This window comes from Anomalospiza imberbis, chromosome 20, assembly GCF_031753505.1.
Source record: "Anomalospiza imberbis isolate Cuckoo-Finch-1a 21T00152 chromosome 20, ASM3175350v1, whole genome shotgun sequence".
NCBI lineage: Eukaryota > Metazoa > Chordata > Aves > Passeriformes > Viduidae > Anomalospiza > Anomalospiza imberbis.
The window spans coordinates 4292494-4314042 of record NC_089700.1 but is presented as its reverse complement, the minus strand read 5'-3'; the positions used below and the strand labels follow the sequence as shown (position 1 = coordinate 4314042).

At 42.6% G+C, this 21549-nt stretch overlaps 1 protein-coding gene across 2 annotated transcripts in view; it reads left to right on the top strand.

Annotated features, from left to right (window-relative positions):
* RABEP1 (rabaptin, RAB GTPase binding effector protein 1) overlaps positions 1–21549 on the top strand; it is a 45851-nt gene continuing 24302 nt past the window's right edge. Inside the window, exons 1-3 of one of the 2 annotated variants that reach the window (XM_068210262.1) lie at positions 1–197; positions 18931–19059; positions 20941–21144. In XM_068210262.1, coding sequence (XP_068066363.1) covers positions 164–197; positions 18931–19059; positions 20941–21144 — 367 coding nt within the window. In that variant the 5' untranslated portion in view covers positions 1–163. Of the gene's footprint in view, positions 198–6739; positions 6948–18930; positions 19060–20940; positions 21145–21549 lie in introns of those variants that run through there. The other variant, XM_068210261.1, reaches the window with a different exon arrangement.

The window sequence follows — 21549 nt, the reverse complement described above, 5'->3', positions numbered from 1 at the left end:
CGCCGCTTCTCCTCCTCCTGCCCGTCCTCCCCTCCCGCCGCCGGCGGCTGCTGTCAGGATGAGGCGGAGGAGGCGGCGGCCCGGCCCGGCCGCTCCCGTCTCTCTGCCCGTGGCGTAGCGGTCCCCGCCCGGAGGAGGCCGCGGCGGTGCCGCCCGCCGAGCCATGGCCCAGCCGGGCCCCAGCGCCCAGACCGAAGGTACCGCGGGGGCGGCGGCGCGGCCTGCGCAGCCCCGGGCTCGCCTGGGAGCCGCGCCGGCCGCGGGGCGAGGGCGGCGGCCTGGGCGCGATCGGCCGGGCAGGGTCCGGTGGCCCGCTCGGAGCGGGGACCCGCCGGGAGGGAGCGGGGAGCGGCCCGCGGAGCTCGGCTGGGAAGGCCTTGGGAGGGGGCGGGAGGCAGCGCAAGTGGATTTTTAGGCTGTAAATGTGGAGCAAGGGCGGCTCCCGGCGCGCACGGAGCGGGGATAACGCTGGGAGGACGCGCTGCTGCTGGGGAAGGGGAGCCCAGCCTCGATGGGACGAGGCTTCCCCGCCCTGGTAGGGGAGGAGGGGAAGAGTGGCGGTGTATCCAGGTAGACATTGATCCTCCGGGTGGGACGCCGTCATTGATTTGGCCACGGCGGGGGATGTTTGGCTGTGTTCGAAAAGGCACCTCGGAAGGTGCAGGTCGGGATGCGCAGTGTGTACAGTGCGTTCCTTTGCTGGAAGAGACAAAGAAAATAACAGGTCTTCTCTCAAGGCGGTATGTACCTGTGCAGAAGGAAGCTAAGCTTTCCCTGAAGGTTCCTGCTGTGGAAAGGTTATTTCTTTCTTGTTTGAGAGGAATTGTGAACGTTTTTTTACCTTGGAAGAGGTTACAGAACTGTGTGTATATAAAAAAGTTGTAGGTAATGCTTAGCTTGGAAGGTGAGGTTGAAGGGATAGTGTTTACTCTACGGGATGTATGGGAAGGGGTGAGAAAGCCAGGAGTTTAAATTGAGGCTGTTCATAATATAGTTGTAGGAGAACTGGAGAGATGGGCAGAATCCTGCAGGATTGGTGCTTACCCAGCCATTGGACTAGGCCGGGGCTCTCCTCTTTTAGAGACCATTTGAGTTTCCTTGGGGAAGCACTCTGTTAGAAAAGGGCAATGATGTATTCTTAATTATGCATGTCTAGGGAATTGCGTGGGCCTCTTTTTTTCTCCTTTTTGTGGAGTTACATGAGAAAGTGCTTATCCTCAGGGATTTCAGCCTGCCTTTTGAGAGTTATAGTAATGAAGGTACTTCGATTGTGGGGTTTTCCCTACATTAAGGTCAGTCATTGCTGGCTTGTCCTTTGGGAGCACTGAGGGGAAGGTGAGTTTCCCTGCTGTCATGCTTATAAGGTCAGTGTAGGTAGGGGTTGTTCTCCTGTACTTTGTGGTGAATAACCATTGTTTATTGTTCTTCTGAGGGCTGCAGAACAACTTCCAACAGATTTTCTTCTTGGCTCTTGCAATCTGTCTCACTGCAAGTGTGCAGGGGAGCTGTGCAGTGTACAATTTTTTGCTGCCTCTTGACCAGGAAAGGTAGCTGTAGGTCTGTAGTGTATTAGAAGATCCAAGTTGGATGTGTTTGTGTTGTTGCTATTTAAAAGGAAGGCAAAAAGGTGCAAATAAATTGAGTGGTTTGATAGGCTGGTGAAGCCTGTCTTACAGGAGGTATGGATTGCTGTCTTTTTCCTGCTCCCTAGTTGTGGGGAGATGAGGATGCTGTAGAGAAGGAGACTGTCTGGCTGGAAAGTTGGATGGGTTCTGAAAGTGGTTGCCATGTCCTACACTAAAGAGTTGGAGCTCCCAAAATGGCTCCTCTCCCCATCCTCCTTTGGCAGCCACAGGACCAGTTTGGATTTTTTATCCACTTTGATTACTACACTGTCATTCTCATCTGTGTCGATTTTGTTTGTAAGTAGCTTACCAAAAGTGTGCCTTGAAGCTGTTCTATTTTAATGTGGAAAAAATTTAAGAAATGAATTATTTCATATCTTTAGTTGTCTGCACTGAATTTATTGCTTAAAGGAGTAGCATAACCTCCAATTTAAGATTACATGTGACAAAATAGAACTGGATTAGTATGTTCCCCTAAGGAAAAATAATGGCTTTTTAGAATTACTTGTATTGATTATAAATAACTTATGCATTTTTTACTCATGCAAGACACATCAGCTATGATTTGTTTTGTGGAAAGCAAGTATAAAACTACTACTTTTTCTGCTGTGGTGGAAATAACATATGGAACAACATGAGAGGAATTAATGTAGAAATTGTCTTCTATTCTAAAGCCTGCACTGAAATGAAAATGGGCCCAAGAATAGGGGGAGGAATAGTGCAGAGAAATAGGAAAAGAATGGGTGTTGTGTCCTACCCTGGTTTGTACTTTGGATTAGTGGAGACATTAATAACCCTCTAATCCAATGTGTGGGGTAATAGAGTTTCTATATGATAAGAATCACAGGGAGGCTCAGGGCAGCCCTTGGCTGCTGCTGGAGCTTTGTGCTCTTTGCTGGGAGCTGGGAGCTCATGCTCTCGACCTGTGCTGCCTGCTGATCCTGGTCAAGAGGCCTTTTTTGGAGAGATTTTAATTTATGTGTGTTGTCTAGATTGCTTTACCACAGCTGTAATGTCTTATTTTTCAAAATATTTTTACTTTGAATATAATATTCAAAATTCAAACCTCTCAGGCTCCCTGGGTTTAGTTTGAATCTGGGTGCTTGCCATCTCTGAACGTAAGGTTGCCAAACAAAATGTGTTGGCATAGCTTTTCCCTATCAGAATGCTCAGGATTTAATTCTCCTTCTCATTTCTGGAAAACACTTTGATGAAGGAACTGCAGTAACATAAAACATTATTTCTTCAATACTAAAGTTAATTAGAATGATAGGCCAATTATTAAACTCTTCTTACTGCTCTATAAACTTAAGCCATTAGTGCAGTCAGACTGATAATTAGCATATCCATTGATATTGTTCAGTGATAAACTGTTAATGGCACAGTCTATCAAATATTTTAACAAGAATTTGCTGGCAGAAGGAATTGATCCAGTATTGGAGAAACTTAGGCCAGTAAAAAGTGTCAGTCTGTCAGTGGTGGGAGGCTGTGCCAGCTCTCAGTGGAGAGAACTGCTCAGCTGTAGATGGAAGATTGGAGCATGTTGCCATATTGATTTTGGTGCCACCAGCAGTGCCGTGATCCACATTGTGTCCCTGTGTCAATAATCCAGGATCCCAACAAGAGCTGCGACTTGCTGTCACTGTCACACACCCCAGGGGCGAGTGTTGCTGGTGGAGAGGTCAGAGATGTCACTTAGAAAATTAACTAACAAAACCTCAGGTGCTTTTATATTTCTAGTTATTTTCCTTGTAAGTATATCACTTTTAAGCAAAATTGAAGTATCTAAAAATGCTATTACTCATCTCCAAGCTAGGTGTGGTTCGTAGGGGACTGGCCATGAGTGCTGATGTTCAGCTCTGCACTGTTGATGCAACTGTCAAATGTCAAACTTTTATCTCTTGGGGAGTAACTTCAAAATTGTTGGTACTTTCCAAGAGGCAAACAATTTCTTCCCTCGCTTTCATTTTGCTCGGCCCTTGCTTTATTATTATTCAATAACTACAGATATTATTACTATAATTTTAGTATATTATTACTAATATACTAAAAATGCATTTTAATTAAAACACAAACATTTACACTTTTTTTTTAGGCTGTGTGCTTTTCTGTCATTTCAGTGGACAAATCTGGAATTTGGTTTCAAAAATAAAACAGGGTCCTTGAATGTACATGTTTCTAAGGAAGTTTTGATCCGCTCAGCAGGTCAGTTTGCTCTGAAATGGGAATATCCACATTCGGGTGTCTGTTTTCTTGTCAAAGTCAAATTGCAAATCTCCTAATTTTGCAAAATAGCCTGACCGTGTTCTTTATCATTACCTGTTGATCTGCCAGAAGGCACAGTGAATATGCTTTGGCCTGTGGACTGACTCTTGTATTTTGGATGCTGGAAGATGTAAATTCTTTACCCATTTTTATTGCTTCTTGGCCACTTCACCATTGTCACAGAGAAGATGGACTTAGCAATGTGTTTTCTTCCCTTCCTGGCCTGGTGCCTCGGGGTGCTTAACTGCTTTCCCATAGCCCTTGGTGGATGGACTGGATTCCCACTGTGAAACTAGTTTTTATGCACTCCCTTGGAAGTGATTGAAGAAGGAATTTTGTTTTAAAACTTTCAAGAAGCTAAACCAAACAATTTCTGTCAGTGTGGGAGTGGACCAAATCCCGTAGGTTTCATTAGGGCTGACGGTTGACTGGCAGACTTGGTGGGTTTTCACTCCAGGCATTTTATTAAAAAGTGCTTCTCAGATGTGAAGTTTTCTATCCTAAATTTAGGTATTTTAACTACACTCTTTTCTTCTTAAAGTATACCAAATATGTAGTTTTTAAAAAAATTTAAAAAGCCCAAGTTTGAGATTTTGGCTTTACTCTGACTGAAGTCTTTCAAGGTAAGAACTGGTAACATTGATTAGCAGCACTTACTAACAAGGCTGTGGAAGCCATTGTGTGTGTGTATTTCAGAGGAACATCTTTCACATCAAAGGTCTGGTATTTCTCAGTGGTTCAGCCTTTACTTGCAGAGCTGATTTTAGTGTCTGATTTAGTAGTGGCTGAGTTAATGGTACTATCCTCCACAAGTTATTCTATAAATAGGGTGAGCATTGTGTCATTTTAATCATAGTATAGTCAGTTAGGCATGACGATGAATTATCTCTGGAAAAATTTCAATCATTAGATATTTTTGTGTAAATTGGCATAGGAAGAACATGTGAGCAGTGTACCCTTGGTTAATATTTCTGTGCTATTCAGAAGGAGGAGGGGATTTTTTACCTGGAAATTACCTGGTGCTTGAGAAAACTTGAGTTGTCCTGTTGCACTTTAAGCAGTGCCTGTAGTACCCTAAGAGTGCAGAACTGCAGCATGACCACTGATGTAATGAGATATTATGTGTATTTATTGTTTTTTTCCCATTCATGTCTCCGTCAGCCACAACTCCCCTTGGTGTTCAGCTGACTTGTGGTGATGCTTCCCTCTTTCCTGTTTCTATCCCACACCTCTCTTCCCAGGCCTGGCTCCTTCACTACAATGAAGGAGGAAAATAAAAGTTTTTGAATCACCTTTTATGTCTGTTTCCATCTGCTTTGGCAATTCCTGCTGCACACAGCGAAGGCCTTGCTTGCTCCTTGGTCTCAGGTTTTTGCTCCCTCCCTGGTCAAACATGAAGTCAGTCATTTGGCAGTGTCCTGGGCAACTGCTGCTCTTCAGCACATCCTCTGGTTTCCTCAGCCCTCCTTCCCAGCCACCACCTCAGCTTCTTTAATAATGCTCTTCTTGCCTTTTTTAACCTCTTGTCTGGGGGTATCCCCTGGACCTTGCCCTTGTTTTGGCTGCTCCAGGCCTTGCTCAGCTCTGTGGGATCACACTCGTCCCTCTGTTCTTCCTCTTCTAGAGAAACTCGCCTGACTCGACGAACTTCCTCAGTGAAAAATGTCTTTTCCAAGCAATATGGCTCCCTAGCTATGCTGAATCTTAGCTTATTTGCTCTTTTAAAAATATATTTTTCTTTATTTAAGAGCTCTTCGGGTTCTGTCACTCAGCAAGGATGATCTCAGTGTGCTTTTCTCTTGGTGTACAGAATTACTTATCTGTTTTCCAGCCCTGCCTTATACATGTTCAGGTTCTGAGTGTTTTTTTCAGAACAGATTATAGAATTTGGAGGCAGTGAACTTCAGTTACCTAATCACAAGGTTGGCTGACATCTAATTCTTTAATACCTTGGTATCTTTATAAACTGCTGTAGGTAAGTGCCTCACAGATTGCAGAAAATTCATTGCTGGAAGTTAACTCATGCCTCTTGGAAACAGAAGTAGAAAATAGAAGCGTTCTATCTTCTGGCTATCAGAGCAGTTCTGAAAGTTGGTGTCAGTTGAGAGGAGGACAGGAAACAGCAGAGCTGTGATGTGATCATTTGATTCTGTGTGCAGTTAAGGGCCCTGTCTTGTGTGTCTGGCTGGGTTAGGGACTGAAAAATAACCAGAATACTGGAGTAAAAAAAAAAAAAGGCGGTCTGATTTTTAGTTACTTAATAAGCCAGAAGCACTTAATAAGCCTTACTGTGGTGAGTCACACTGAGAAGAAATTTAAATTTGGGTGGGATTTTATTAATAGTTATCTTGTTGTATTTTGTGGTTTTTGAAAGTGTTTTTTTGGTAAAGCTGTGGAGAAAAAATGCAATAACAGAAGTTATGCATGGCAAAGTGAATTGGAATCAATAACTGGAAGGCAATGGTAGCATTAACTGTGTGTATTCCAGAGGGAATAGCCTGGAGGTGAGAGGAAGGATTACCTGGGGATCAAACCAAACCAGCATTGTCGATTATAATGGTGTTCCCATGCCTTTAAGCCAGTGACCTGAATAGACTGTGTGGTTTGTATTGTATCTTTTGCCAATACACGTTTTTAGCTTACAGATAATTGCAACAAGATTTGCAGTGCTGTTTAAATGGCAACAAAGGAGAGGAATATGCACAACAAAAGGAGAAACAGCTCTTTCACCATTTTTGATGGGTGTTTCCTGTATAACTGTTTATCCCCCACACCTGTGCCTTGGTAGGGTAACTTTGTATTTGCATGGCTGGTCACCATTAAAATACTCCCCAACAGAAATGATTTATTTTCGTCTATTCTGCATGAGTGCTATGCAAAATGAGGTGGCAGCACCATTGTTGGTTGCTTTAAAAAAAGAACAAAGCAGTAACTTGCAAACAGTAACGCAGATAAAACCGCAGAGTATAATACAATCCTTACATCTGTGTGTTCAGTGTCACTGCCTTAATATACACAGGAAGAAACAGAGCAGTGCTAGAAGTTATTGCTCAAGCAGTAAGTATTTTAACCATCTACAATAAATTTTCATGTCCAATATCCTTTAAGAAAATTGTCTTTCCTAACGCTTACAGGAGTTCATTTTAGACTCCCATTGACTTTAGACACAAGATTTGGAACGTTCATCTTACATTAACAGTAACCTCTGCCAAAATCCCTCTGATACATTTTATCTGTGGTGTTACTTGGTTTATTTTGGTGAAGTACAAAGCATAAATTAATTGAGATCATCTGACAGCCTGGCATCTTTACGTCATATACTGCATCTTTTAAATTTTCTTTTAAAGATTGGTTTAAAGTAAGGTTTTCTTAATTGCCAGCTTGCAATGTCTGTTTATATCTTCTCCCATGTGAAATTAATGGGAAAGCAATTAGGCAAACTCTGGGTTCTGCTCTTGAGTGACACTTCTAGCTGTGAAGATATTAGAGCTGTCTGTTTGGTCTTCACAGCTTCTGTTGGAGTCTTAGATGAAACTGGAGATAAAGTTGTTAATCTCAAACTGGTGCTTTAACTCCTGATGTTAGGGAGTTTGTTGGAGGCACTGAGGATTACGTTTAGCTGAGGATCCATCAGGAGGGGCTGTAATGGCCTGTTACAATGTCTAATCTAACTGCGTGTTTGCTTTCAAGAGTAAATGTGAGCCTAATCTTATTGTGGGATAGGAATGTTTTCTGATATATTTTTATCTACAGCTCTAGGTTTTGTACCAGTGTAAGCACTTCATACTGGAAACTGCAGTGCAGTGCAACTCTTTCAGTTGCATTTGTTGAAAACCTGTGTGTACAAACACTGGTGGGAAACCTGAGCTTTGGAATTTGCTTTCTAATACCAATTAGTTTGTCAGCTTCCCCAGGAGAGTCTGAGTGGAAATCAAGGTTTGAAAAAGGTCATTTATCACTTACAAATGTCAGTCATCAAGTCTTTAAAAAGTAAGTTCTGCTGCATGACTACACCAATCTCAGTTGCCACAAGGGACAGAAGGAAGGCCGGACTATTTCTTTTGGCAGACAGCAAGCACTTAGGTTAAACTGATAATCAGACTGTACCCATAGGCTGTGGTTTCATGTTGCAGCTAAGCCAGTCTAGAAGGTTGCTGCTGCTGAAAGAAGTGTTCCTGCTCCCACTGTGGTGTTTCCCTCATTTCCTTTGTGCCAGCTCTGCACATTGGACCCATCACTGAGCCCATTTCAGCTCAGTCACCCAGTTGAGAACTACTCACTGCTGAATTAATTAGTTTAATTTAGTGAAAGACCTGATAAGCGTTAGAGCTGGCATAAAGGAAGGGTGTAGATGACACAATAATAATATGAGAGTCCACGGGTATAGTTCTGACTTTTTTTTCCCAGTTTACTCTGATATGCATGTTCATTGCCATGTGCATGTCAAATCTGCTCTGTGCTCAGCCAAGTGCTAGGTGTGGTCTGCTTTGGACCTGGTTTGAGACTCACTCCCCTCCCACCCGCCAGCTTTTTCCTGTATCACTTCTGATGCTGTCACTGCTGTCAAAGCTCTCATAGTGTGGTGGGGGTAAAAGGCACGTGTGCTCACAGTGAGGTGGGAGTGCTGAGTTACCCTGTCAGATGACCACCAGTACAGAAATTGATTTAAAATGATTGTAACTGCAGGCTTAGTCAAGCCTTCCCATTCTGTATTGCTTAGACCCCTGGAATATTTTAAATTATTTGAAAAATTCATGCTTAAGGAGGATTTTCTTCCTTTTTAACTGTTCAGGAATTCATGTAGTTGACAAGTGGTAGCAAAAAATATGAATATATAGAATCTCAGCAGTATTTTCTGTCAAAAATAAATTCTAGAGGCTTGGGGGAGTACTAGTCTGTTGTTCTCAGGGAACCTATTAAATTGCTGTAGAAGCCTTACTCCAAACAATAGGATCTGTATCCTGTTCCTTATAAAATAAATATGTTAATTGTCTTTTCTTCTTATTATTTTTATACTATATTTATCATCACAATGTCTATATACATATATCTAGCAACAGGCTATTTTCCAGGCCATTTATTAAGATTTATATCCTTTAAGTGGCTACTGTACAGCACCGTTTTTTCATGCTTACAACCTGGTGGTCTGGCAACTAAAATTTTGAAATTACTATTTCTTGAAAATAAGTTTTTAGCTGTTCTCCTTCCCAGTTTATTCTCTGTATACCAATTTGAGTGGCCAGATTATGTAGCAAGGGATAGGGAACCACACTGGGAAAGAAATCAGGTGTTAACTTGCTTTTGTGCTGCTTGTTCACATCCATAACTCTTGAGTTGCGTATAAGTTGCTGCTATTTCTGAAGTTTTTCTGGTACCTGTGAAATTACTGTAGTGCTGTCTGGTAGCTGTGCATGTGGAAGTGAGTTTCCATGTTCTTGTGATTATTTCAGCTTTTGAAAATGTCCATAAAGACACCAATTTGCTTTAAATGGCAGTGTCCTCATACTGGTAGCAATGGTAAATTACAGAAGCCATTGCCTATATAAATTTCACAAACATTGGCTTCTTTCTGGTTTCTTCCACATCACCTTCTTGGTTGAGCTATATTTCACTTTGTTACCTTCCTTTGAATTTTTAAGTGTGTTAGGTTATCATTAATTTGTTCTTTCTGCTCAGAAATTGGGAAGCAGAGTACCTGGGGTAGTCTGTAGCCTGAATGCTCTCAAAGCTACACCTCAATTCTTGGCCCCATGACAAACAGCAAGACAGCACAAGATCTCAGACTAGTGGTGTCTGGGGGAATTTTGGAATTAATGTAATGGTTTTCTTTTATATATTAACTTACTTCATCAAAGAGAACAATGCAGTAGGGTTGTTTTGTGTTGTTTTTTGGTTGTTTTTTTCCTGAGAGTTGAGTCATACTTTATTCCCATTTTTCTGCCTGAAGAGGATAGCCTTTAATAAATCTGTAGGCGAAGTGATAAACATATAATAAGATGTCACAGGGATTTTTTTCCTCCCACTGCAAATGAGTCAGCAATTAAATTATCTTGAAAGAAAATCAGTCTGTTGTCTGGGTTTAGCAAATGTTTACATTTTAAGAGAACAGTTATATTAGTGGTGCTCAGAGTGCAAATTGTGTAGGGGGTCTCCTGTAAAATGAAATGCATATCAGAATCTCTCCCTAAATGGCTCTCAATCTGAAATATTTTTATTTCATCAGAACATCATATTCCTGGTGGTTTACTAAAACAGACAATATCCTGAACTTAAATTTTCTTTAACTGGGAAGACACACTGAAAACCTCACTGTCAAGTGGAATTGCCACGTGTAATCCAGTTCTGGATTTTCTGGTTATGTCATACAAATGATGAGACGTGGTAGTGTGGAAAAACTTGGCAGAAATATTCCTGTGTAAATACGAAGGCTCATTCATATTTTCAGTCTTGCTCTGGTCAGGAAGATTTATGTGACTTGACATTTTTGGGGACTTGTTTTCAAATGCTGTGGAAGGGAATAGGTGGCTGTGCTGGAGATCTGGTTCCAGGCTGGTGGAGCCTCTGTGCCTGCTTAAAAAACCCTCTGCTGGTGTTTATCTTGCAGGTAATGAGGAGGGACGGGCTGGTGAAATGAAAGGGGCAGGGACGGGTGTGAAGCGTTTGACAGCTGCATTGTCTGAGCTCAGATGTGTGAAATGCTCAAAAAGCTTTGCTGTGCCTGCAGGGTGTGGAGATGTACCTAGGGTGGCCTAGCGCTGGCAGGGCTGTAATCCAGCTGTGACCCCTCTTGGAGGAGTGTGCCCAATTCTTGGGGACTTCAGCTTGCCCAGTTCTGTGCTGCCATCACGCTGCTCTTGTTTGCTCAGGCAGTGACTGGTCTGAGTAAATGCCCACAGCCTGTAGAGTAAATAACCCTCCTCATAAATCCAAGGAGACACTGAGCAGTTTTGGTTTGGTTTTTTGTTTCTTGGTTGTTTCTTTTTTCCAAATTGATCCTCCTAAAAAGAGCAGGTATAAAAAAGAAAAATTGTTAAAGCAAGGGGAACAAGAGGTAAGTACTTAGGGAGCAGGAAAATGCTGGTGATTGTGATGAGATTGGTTACTCTGTTCTCTCCATTTTGTGTCACTGTAGATGAATTCAAAGTTCACCAGACTGTAGCTTGCTGTTGACTTTTGAAATACTCTTGAATATGCATTCAAGCTTAGCAACACTGTTTCTGAGGAGATTCACTGGTGGTAGCAGCAGGATACAGCCAAAATCTTTTCCATAGTATTCCACTATTGGTGTTGTCTGGTTGACTTTTCCAACTCTGTGATTCATCCACTGCTGCCCTATTTAAATTATTCAAAGAACTGATAAAGCACAGAGTGTGGTTGATTTTCTTGGGAAAAAAATGCTAACCAATAGTGTTTTCCTGAAATTTCTTGACTAATTGTTCTCCTCACCAAAACATCAGTGGTAGAGATGAAACAGAGTGAAATCTAATGGTGGTAAAACTTCTTGTGCATTAAGTTGGGACTGCTGTGGAGAGGACTGTGTGCACAGAACTGAGAGTTCTGATGGCAGCCTGGTTAAAAGGAGAGAAGCAGCTACTATGGTGAGCAGGGATGTACAAAAAGCCAGGCTACAATGATGGAGGTAGGGGACTATCCTTGGGAAGAAATTATCCTTTTGGCAAATAAAAAGAAACTACTGGAAAAAAATTCAAGCTCACTTTTGTCAACATGGACATCCATGTTTAAGTGCATTCCCGTGATACTTGATGTGAGTGAGCAATGTTCCATTGCAGTCCAATGTAAATAATGGTTAACTGTGCATAAATTTAAAACTAGACTTGAGTTAACCTGGGGTCAGAATGACTAAGTGTATAGAAGAGCATTACTTGTCACATGAAGTGGATTTACCAAACTGGAAGTCAGGTGTGATTCTCCTTTACTGAGTGAAATGGAGTGTCATGAGATGGAGATCTGGACCCCAGGAAGTAACTGCCTGCTTTCCTGCTGTCCAGGAAAGAACATGAAGGAGGCAGTAACAAAGCAAGGAAGTAGTTAACACATTGTGAGTTCTGTGAAAAGGGAGAAAAAGTGGGAAGTGGAAAAAAAATGGGGAAGGAGAAACTGTGTGTTGGCCTTCTTTTCCTTGTAATTGTGCATGAAGATGTTAGCTGTGCTGTTGGGGAAAATTTCTTAGTTGTTACTGCATATGGCTGTTTATCTCTGCAGGCTTAATTAAGCCATTTAAAGGACCTTTATTTTCTCTCTCCCTTTTGCTTCTTCTCTTCTTGTGGCTGCCTCATCCCTGGAAGTGTCCAAGGCCAGCTTGGACAGGGTTTGGAGCAACCTCATCTAATGGAAGGTGTCCCTGCACAAGCCAGGGGTTTGTAGTGAGATAATCTTTAAGGTCCCTTCCACCCCACACCATTCTTGATTGTATTACAGAAGAGAGTCTTCCCATTTATTCAAACATCTAAATTTCTTCAGATTTTAATTACTTTAATTTAGTGATGGCTTTTCATTTTCTCTCTAAGATTCTTAATGTAGGATGTCACAGTGTTTCACATAAAAAAGAAAAATAAAGAGTAGGGATAGGCACTACTGAGATTACAGGCTGTAGTGGAAAGATGTTGGTCATTCAGCTTCAATTAAAAATAACATTACTTTCAAACTTTAACAATATATTGCAAATTTCCACTTGATATTAATAGAGTATTTATTATGTGTTTAAATGTTGGAAACGTGCAATGCTTGGCTGAATGTTTTTCATCCTGCACTTGCTGATTTACTGCAATAAATATAGAGCCTCTGTAACAGATATGATGCAGCAAGGCTCTGATCTGCATGGTGGTACCTGCATTTGTCAGCAACACCAGGTTTTATGGATTTAGCCTTAAATTGGTACTGGATTGTTTGCCTGCGAATGTTTAGTCAATAGAGAACAAATTGTGGATGTCACATAACCTTCAGCTGTACAATCAGCCAGAAATGGCTGGATGAATGGAGCAGTGTCTGAAAGCTGCACTGCCCGAAATGGGGAACTGCCTGAGCCTCTTCTGCAGTGCTGGCCGTGCTGGGGAGCAGGTCCTGTGCCCGGGCACGGCTGTAGGGCAGAACCCCCTGGTTTTCCCCTTTCTGGGCTTGAGTTCCAGGTCCTGTGCCCGGGCACGGCTGTAGGGCAGAACCCCCTGGTTTTCCCCTTTCTGGGCTTGAGTTCCAGGTCCTGTGCCCGGGCACGGCTGTAGGGCAGAACCCCCTGGTTTTCCCCTTTCTGGGCTTGAGTTCCAGGTCCTGTGCCCGGGCACGGCTGTAGGGCAGAACCCCCTGGTTTTCCTCTTTCTGGGCTTGAGTTCCAGGTCCTGTGCCCGGGCACGGCTGTAGGGCAGAACCCCCTGGTTTTCCTCTTTCTGGGCTTGAGTTCCAGGTCCTGTGCCCAGGCACAGCTGTGAGACAGAACCCCCTGGTTTTCCCCTTTCTGGGCTTGAGTTCCAGGTCCTGTGCCAGGGCACAGCTGTGAGACAGAACCCCCTGGTTTTCCCCTTTCTGGGCTTGAGTTCCAGGTCCTGTGCCTGGGCACAGCTGTGGGGCAGAACCCCCTGGTTTTCCCCTTTCTGGGCTTGAGTTCCAGGTCCTGTGCCAGGGCACAGCTGTGAGACAGAACCCCCTGGTTTTCCTCTTTCTGGGCTTGAGTTCCAGGTCCTGTGCCAGGGCACAGCTGTGAGACAGAACCCCCTGGTTTTCCCCTTTCTGGGCTTGAGTTCCAAGTCCTGTGCCCAGGCACGGCTGTGAGGCAGAACCCCCTGGTTTTCCCCTTTCTGGGCTTGAGTTCCAGGTCCTGTGCCCGGGCACAGCTGTGGGGCAGAACCCCCTGGTTTTCCTCTTTCTGGGCTTGAGTTCCAGGTCCTGTGCCCGGGCACGGCTGTGAGGCAGAACCCCCTGGTTTTCCCCTTTCTGGGCTTGAGTTCCAGGTCCTGTGCCCGGGCACGGCTGTGAGGCAGAACCTCCTGGTTTTCCTCTTTCTGGGCTTGAGTTCTCCTCACCACACACAGTGAATCACTCTGAAAGGGGAGCTGTGACAGTTGGAGGCGTTGGGTGCCACTCTGAAACAGAAGGTGGCAAGTGAGAAGTCAGGGGTCATTCTCTGCCCTCAAATAAAACAAGGAAAGTGTTACCAGTGAGCTTGAGCCATTTGGCCCAGTAAATTAAATGCTTGATGCTTGCAAGTTTGAGAAAAGCAAGTGATTCTTTTCTTCCTGGGTTTTTTTCCCCTCCTGTTTGATCTGCTGCTGTTGGATATCTGTGTGTAAGGGCAAACGTTTACCGAAAATAAACCAACCCCATTTCATAAGTCAGGAATTGCTTCTGTTGAACATGCTTGTTCAAAGAACCATAATCTGTTCCTTTGCTTCTGAGTGTCTCATGCAAACAGCTGGGGTTTATTGGGGATTTATAGGGTTTAAATTGGGGTTTATTGTAAGAATGGGGGGGTTGGTTGTTCTTTTTGCATCAAATCCTGTTTGAGTAAAATAAAGAAAAGCTTTTAGCCGTCTATATGAACGGTCTGGTGGCAGACTTAGATTAAAAGTTTATGTAGTAGCATAATTGTGGCTCCAGTATGATGTCACAACAGATGAAAATTAATGCTCATGGAAAATAGTAGAAAGTCATAGTAGAAACTCTCACTCATAGAAATAAGTATTTTTTCATACTTCTGTTTCAAGTAACGAAGACAGCAAAAGAAAGGTAGAAAATGACAGAAATTATATATATATATATTTTGTCTCCAAAAAGTTGATTGTACATGTAGGTTTTTTTCTGCTCTGTTTTCATATTTCAGCTATGTTGGACTGAACTCTTGATGTCATGTTTGACTCTTTAAATATCAAGCAGAAAGCTCTATGGCATTAATTTTATAAATAGACCTGGTACTCAAAAATAGTCTTATTGATAATCAGCTTTGTCTGTCTTAGTTCTGGAAGGATTGCTACATGTTTGTGTAAATGGAAACTATCATATATAAAATGTAACTCTTTTTCGAGCTGATCTGTGGAACAGCATATAAGTAACTAGTCAATAAGAAATGTGTGCTTTTTCTACAGTTGGGATTTTGCTGTGCAGTGGGTTAAGAGAAAGCTGCATCTTTTTTCACTAGAGTTTCTCTTCATGTATTGCAGCAGTTTCATGGCTCTCCTGTAAATAGATGAGTCTGCTCTGAAATGGATTTTGCTGCCCTTGTTTTGAGTTCTCGCTGGTTAAGGCACATGACATTCACTCTGCTTTGCTATAATGTCAGTGCTCCACAGGAGATGGGGATCCCTGTGTCTGACCTGGAGTGTCTCTGCAAAATCTGTGTTGCTAGCTAGAAATAAAGCTAGTGATTTAATTGGCATCTATAACTCTGTCATCTGTAGTCTTTTTAGCCTAATTATCTATGTAAAAAAACACTATTTTGAACTGTTGGCCAAGAGGATTTCTTGTTAGGATTTTTTTAGTTTGGCATACCAATTTTAAATTAAAAGTTTTCTCAGTGCTATTTCCAAAGTTAAGAAATTGATAGGGATTTTGGAGTTTCTTTAGGGTTTTTGTTTGTTTCTCGATGACTTAGGGCCCTAAATAGGGAATTAGGTCTTCACAGTGCTGCTGTGAGGAAATACAGAGCGTTCCGTGCCTGTGCCGGTGCCGTGTGTGACCCCGAGTCCGGTTGCAGTCGGGCACAGCTCCAGCAGCGCTGCCCATCTCCAGGGCTGTGTTTGCTCTGCCTCATCCCTGGTTAAACATTGATAGCTGCCAGGGGAGCTTGGGAACGGCGCCTGGCAGCCCGGGCAATACTCACTGCACATGGATGGCTTGCTTTTGGGGCTGGCTTTAAATTGATAGCAACTAAGTTTTCTTTTTCAGCTCTGTTACACGCCTGGGGTGAGTTGGATCTAAATTCAGAGTGAAAATTAAGTGATAAATGACAAAGGCCTAATTGGAAATCTATGGATGAGCCCATTTCCTGCCATTGACTCCAGTGCATTTCCAGGTGGACTTAAATCTGTGCCATGGAGCCCGAGGGTACCTGTGCCTGGCAGTGTGGGCTTGGGATCACACTTGCATTTTGGGAAGCATCTGTATGGCTTTTGTACAAATTGTACCTCTGAGGAAGAAAATAATTTCTTTGCCAACTTAATCACGTAGCAGAAAGGTGGTAGTTGTTAGGGTGTATCAGAAAATAAACTTTCTTTTGCTTTTACTTGTTATGCAGGTGCATTTGAGGGGGTTAATGTTGATCTGTAAAGCCTGTTGTCCTCAAGTTTGTGCCTTGTCTCACTGCAGTGGGGATGTGCTGAGAAGCTCTATATGTAGCACAGGTGGTAAAACCACTTTAAACTTAGTATAGAATTGAAAGAACAATGTTAATGCACAGTTGCAGTGATGGATGACCTGCAGTTGAGATCTTAAACTGCCTGGTTTTTTCAATGCCTGCAGCTGGCCCTGACAGCTGCCAGAGCTCAGTTGTGGAGGGGGTTGATAATTTAGCTATTTATTTATTGCTTTTTAGACATAACTGCCAGTCTGCAGAGAGGGGGGAATACTGTAAAAATGTAAATATTTAAATTTCATTTCCTTCTTGGTGACTCTGCCCTCCCTCTTTCTGTTTGGGCAGGAGGATTTCAAAAGGATGAGTCTGTTGTTTCCCCAGCTGAAAGCACTTAAACATTCTGCTCTTGGGGTGTCCTCTTGCCTTTCCAACCTCAGCAGAAGCAACTCACACCTTCAGAAGAAGTACAGCTCGGTTGCTTTCCACTTTCTGATGGGAGCAGCAGCACAGCTGCTGCTGTCTCTCTGCTGAAGGAAGATGGAAAGGGAATTAAGTAAAAAAGGAATGCTCGAGTCATCTTTGAGGGCAGGAGAGTCGAGTCTACAGTTGATTTAACTTTCGGAATTACTAACTGTAGAATGCAACAGTTTCTTTGTGTGGTCTTCAAAAGAGTATGTGCAAGGTGAATGGTGTCCAGATTCCTCCTTGTTCACTTGGAATGTGTGCTGAGGCTGCAGGGTGGGTGGTACCTGTGGATGCAGAGCTGCCTGGCTGGCTCTGGCATGCAGCTCCCTTAGGCTCTAGAGCCTCCAGGAGTTTCCCTTGAGCTGAAGCTGAGCTCAAGCCCAGCTCCTTAGGGCCAGCACAGCTGTTCATGGGGTGTGGAGCAGGAGGTGCCACGGTGGCTGTGGGCTCTGCACAGGACTGTGGGGAGTGGAAACACAAGCAAACCCTTTCCCTTTGCAAGACTTCAGCAAGAGATCAAAGGCAACCCTTTAACCTTGGGAAGCATTTTTCCTACCCAGACTTGGTTCCACATGTGCTGTTTCATCCCTGGTTTTGATCCAGACACTCTCTGAACTCACTTGAAGCTTTGCTCTCAGTGTGTCTTTGCTGCAGATTCCTTTCATTTTCTGGAGAACACTCCTGTGTAGTTGGCTTTGAACTATCCACATAAGGATCTATCACATAAAGAACTATCCCCCCTCTATGCTGGCCAGAAAAACCTATGTGTTTGTATTTAAGGTGATAAAAAACCCCAAAATTAGGATTTTTTAAAAAAAAGTGACACTGAAAACTTGTCACTCTTATATCTGCATTTATTCAGTACAGAGCTGAAGAGATTAGGTCCTGTATTTTGTAGCACCATAAGCTCTTCTAACCAGCAATCAGTAAAACATATCTGTGCTCTTAGAAGATCCTTTTGTTTGTGTCTGCTCTTACTCTACATCATCTGGTACCAAAAATAACTGGCCCCATCTCGATGGCATTGCCCATCCAGTGTTTTACCACTGCAAGCTGTAGAGCTGCTTCCAGCTGCTTGTGAGTCTGAATGTTTGATGCTGAAGTTGTGTAGCCTTTGGATTGTGTTTTCAGTACTTGAATGTGGTGGGAAGTGTTGGATGGGATACACAGACACCTCTGATGGATCAATATTTTGTGTATCTAGTCTGTGCTAAATAGAGGCTGTAACTGAAGTGATTCACTTTGCACGGCAGAGTTGGAACATGCCCACAGAATGCTTTTGCAGAACACACTGAGACTCATGTAGAGTCTCATTGTTTTCCCCAGTGCATTGCAGCAGGGAGATGTGTTTTGTTCTGGTTCATCAGTCTTTTCTTTCTATTTCATATTTGAATTCTGAGGTGTGCAAGTTGAAACTGCCACCTACAGCAGAACTTGAGGTGCAAAGAAGTTGATATTACACATGCAGATAGGTTGGTGATTGTATGGGGTCTTTATAGCATCATAAAATGGTATCACATGGGGTTTTTTTTCAATATTAAGTATGTTGTAACTGTCTTTGTAGACTTCCTACTCCTCCTTATTTCATTGTACCACCAGATGAAGGGCTGATGTGGTAAATTCTGGAAACCAGTGATGTATGTGCCCCCTTGAGGATTTTTACCTGCTGGAAATGAGGAGAGTTTGATCTTACAGTCAGTTAATTCTCTGTAGATTGTGGTCATCCTCTGGCAAACTTCTCCAGATGTAATCTGGTTCATCTTTTGGTTAACATGCAGAACTGAAGACTGGATTGATAATGGCACCTAATTTTTAGCTCACAGGGTTTCCTTCCTGTGCTTTGCCCTTTCATAGCTGTTAGCTGAGCTGCTGTCACTTTGCTTTTTTGATCTCAGCCTCTGAGCACTTGGTGCTTTATTGCTCAGCCCTCACACACTTCCCAGGGGAAAAAACCATCACCAGAATTATTTCTATTTCTTCCTTCATTGTATACACCAGATTGTGGTTTTCTTTGGAAGATTGTTTTCTGCAGAACTCCCTGCCACATGCCCTCTAGTTCCCTAGAGATGTTTAATTAGAATTTGGTGTTACAGTCTTAAGAAAACCTACCTTCCTTTGTTCCTTACAGGACTGGATAGTTTTCCTCATTATCATAGGGCAACAGCAGAGCTAATGAGTAAAGATATTTTAAAAAGAGTAGGCCCAAACCTCAGCCTTGCAGAATGGGATGTCTGGATAACTGTTAGTGACGTACCTTATCTTCTGCTTTATTTTTAGATGCTCTTCTACAACGGGTAGCAGAATTGGAAAAGGTCAATGCAGAATTTCTGCGTACAAAGCAGCAACTTGAGCAAGAATTTAATCAAAAGAGAGCAAAATTTAAGGAGTTATACCTGGCTAAGGAAGGTAAGTCCTCAGTTCTCTGAATTATTCTAAAGGTTATTGAACTTAATTTTCAAATAATCCCTGTATGAAGCATAGTCTTTTAAACAGTTATAATAAGAATGTAAGGGATTCAATAGGTGACTATTGAGCATCCTAGAATTAACTTTAAAATTAAATTTAAAGATCTGCTTCATGGATAGGAGCCAAAGCAACTTAGAAGCACCACCACTGAGTTTTAATACTGATTTCCTGAATTCAAGGTGTGCTCTCTGAGCAGGAGCTGATCTGGTAAATGGAAAGGTATAGCCTGGATGCTGTGCTGTTTCTACTCTGTTGCCTTTTTTTTCATGTAGCATTTATTTGTCTTAAATTTCCATCTGAGGTAAGCTGTAAGCAGGCAAACATTATAAAAGTTTTAAGACCAGCCAAGGGCATCTATTTCAATAACACAATTTATAGGAAAATTTAAATCATATGAGCTCAAATATCTGATGAAGGATCAGAGAGTAGAGGTAGCTGTTCTGAGAGCCAGATTGATTTATCTAATTCTGGTGACTTTCCTGTCTTTAACATATGAAAGCAGAGCCAAAACATAATGCATTAAGACTGCAGCTGCTGTATAAGCTTATGAGAGCAGAAATACAACAGGCATAATGAAGATTGGATCATACAGCAAACCTATTTACTTGTGTTTCTAAGGCTGGATGAAAGGAAATTTAAGATACAAGACACTACTGATGAGATCAGCAATAATTTTCCCATTTTGGTACAGTCAAAAAATACAAAATAAATTGTGATGGGGAAGAAAAAACACCCCGACTTTCACAGCTACTGAAGTGAAAGGACACCAGAGAACAATATACAAGCAATTACTTTTCTTTTTTCCCTCCCCCGCCTTCCCCACCAAAAGTTTTTTCCCCTCCCTGTCTCCAAGACCATCTCCTAAATGTTCATTGAGGCTGTTGGGACCCATCTTCAACACTGTCATTTGAAAACTAAGAATATTAATGTTACAGAGTCTTGGTTTTGTAACACTGGGATGAATGTCCTTTTAAGTATTTGATTAGCTCTGGGTTCTATATTCTCTGTCAGGGGTGAGAGGACCAGGATTGATTCAGCTTTTTGGCCCTGAGGGAAGTACATGGAGATAGCTTGGTGTTGGTTGTGTGCTGGCCAGATGTTTCTGCTAAAAGTGATTGCCATGGAAGCAGGCTATGTGGGCATAAATACATATTTTGTGGTAGTGCTTTTGGAATTAATTATATATTATATGTCTTCCAGAACTATTTCAGATTAGCTGAGAACTCAGGAGGATAATATTAAGTTAGTTTAATTTCTGTTTATAGTTGCAACAATTAGGCAAGTAGTGGGTGTTCCATTGAATGTATCCCTTTTCTTTGCAGAAGCTCAGTTTTACCAAAGTCTTTGGTAAAGAGCAAATTAGGCTGCGTGTTCTTCTTGTGTGTGCTCTCCAAATTGGTCACAGAGTGTTTCTGTTCAAGTGATATGAAGTGTTCCATCCAAATAAAGAACCAAGTTGGTCCCAGAAACGGGGGGGAAAGCTGTTTTCCTGTCTGTTTGTGCCTTTTCCAGATTCATTACCAGAATTAGTTAAATAATAAGAACTGATGAAAAGCACAATTCACTTTCATCAGGTATATTGGTCCTAGTTATATCTAGTGTCTGTATCCATAAGATGCTCCTTTAATAAAAGGCAAGGGCAAGCAAAGTCAAGAAATAGCATTCCCTGAAGAGACCTGCCAACATTTTTTCAGTCGTTACAGGTGGATGTTTTAATACCAATGCTTCCTTCACTCCCTTCAGTTCTTTGCCATAGCAACTGGGGCTACACTTCAGGTTGAACTCATTAATCTAGCTAAATGTATACAATCCTCCTTTCAGAGGACCTGAAAAGACAGAATGCAGTGCTGCAGGCAGCCCAGGATGACCTGGGCCAGCTGCGGACTCAGCTGATGGAGGCCCACGCTGAAATGGAGAACATCAAGGCCATAGCCACAGTGTCAGAGACCACCAAGCAGGAGGCCATCGATGAGGTCAAGAGACAGTGGCAAGAAGAAGTGGCTTCCCTGCAGGCCATCATGAAAGGTAACAACCAGGCAAGCTGCTGAGATCAGCCACCCTGGTGTCTTCAGGGATTTGTGCCTGCTCTTCCTCAGAGTATGGATAATTGTTATGGCTTGGGAAAGCTGCAGAAGGGCTGGATGAAGCGTAATTCCCAAGGTTGTGAAAAGGAGCTTGATGGGTTTTTTATTGTCAACTTGAGGACACAATTTAGAATTCATGGCCATGGGAACCTCATGTATATGCAAAGCATTTTTGAGGGACTATGAATGTGATACTTCATCCTTCCACGAAGATAAGTATGATGACTGTAATTTGACAAGTCTGCAAACAGCTTTAAGCTGCCAGCATGATTCTCTTTTTTCCTTCTGTGTGAACACAGTTCTGCTCTCACACAGTCAAGTGTCCCTCCAGTAGTCACATGGGCCT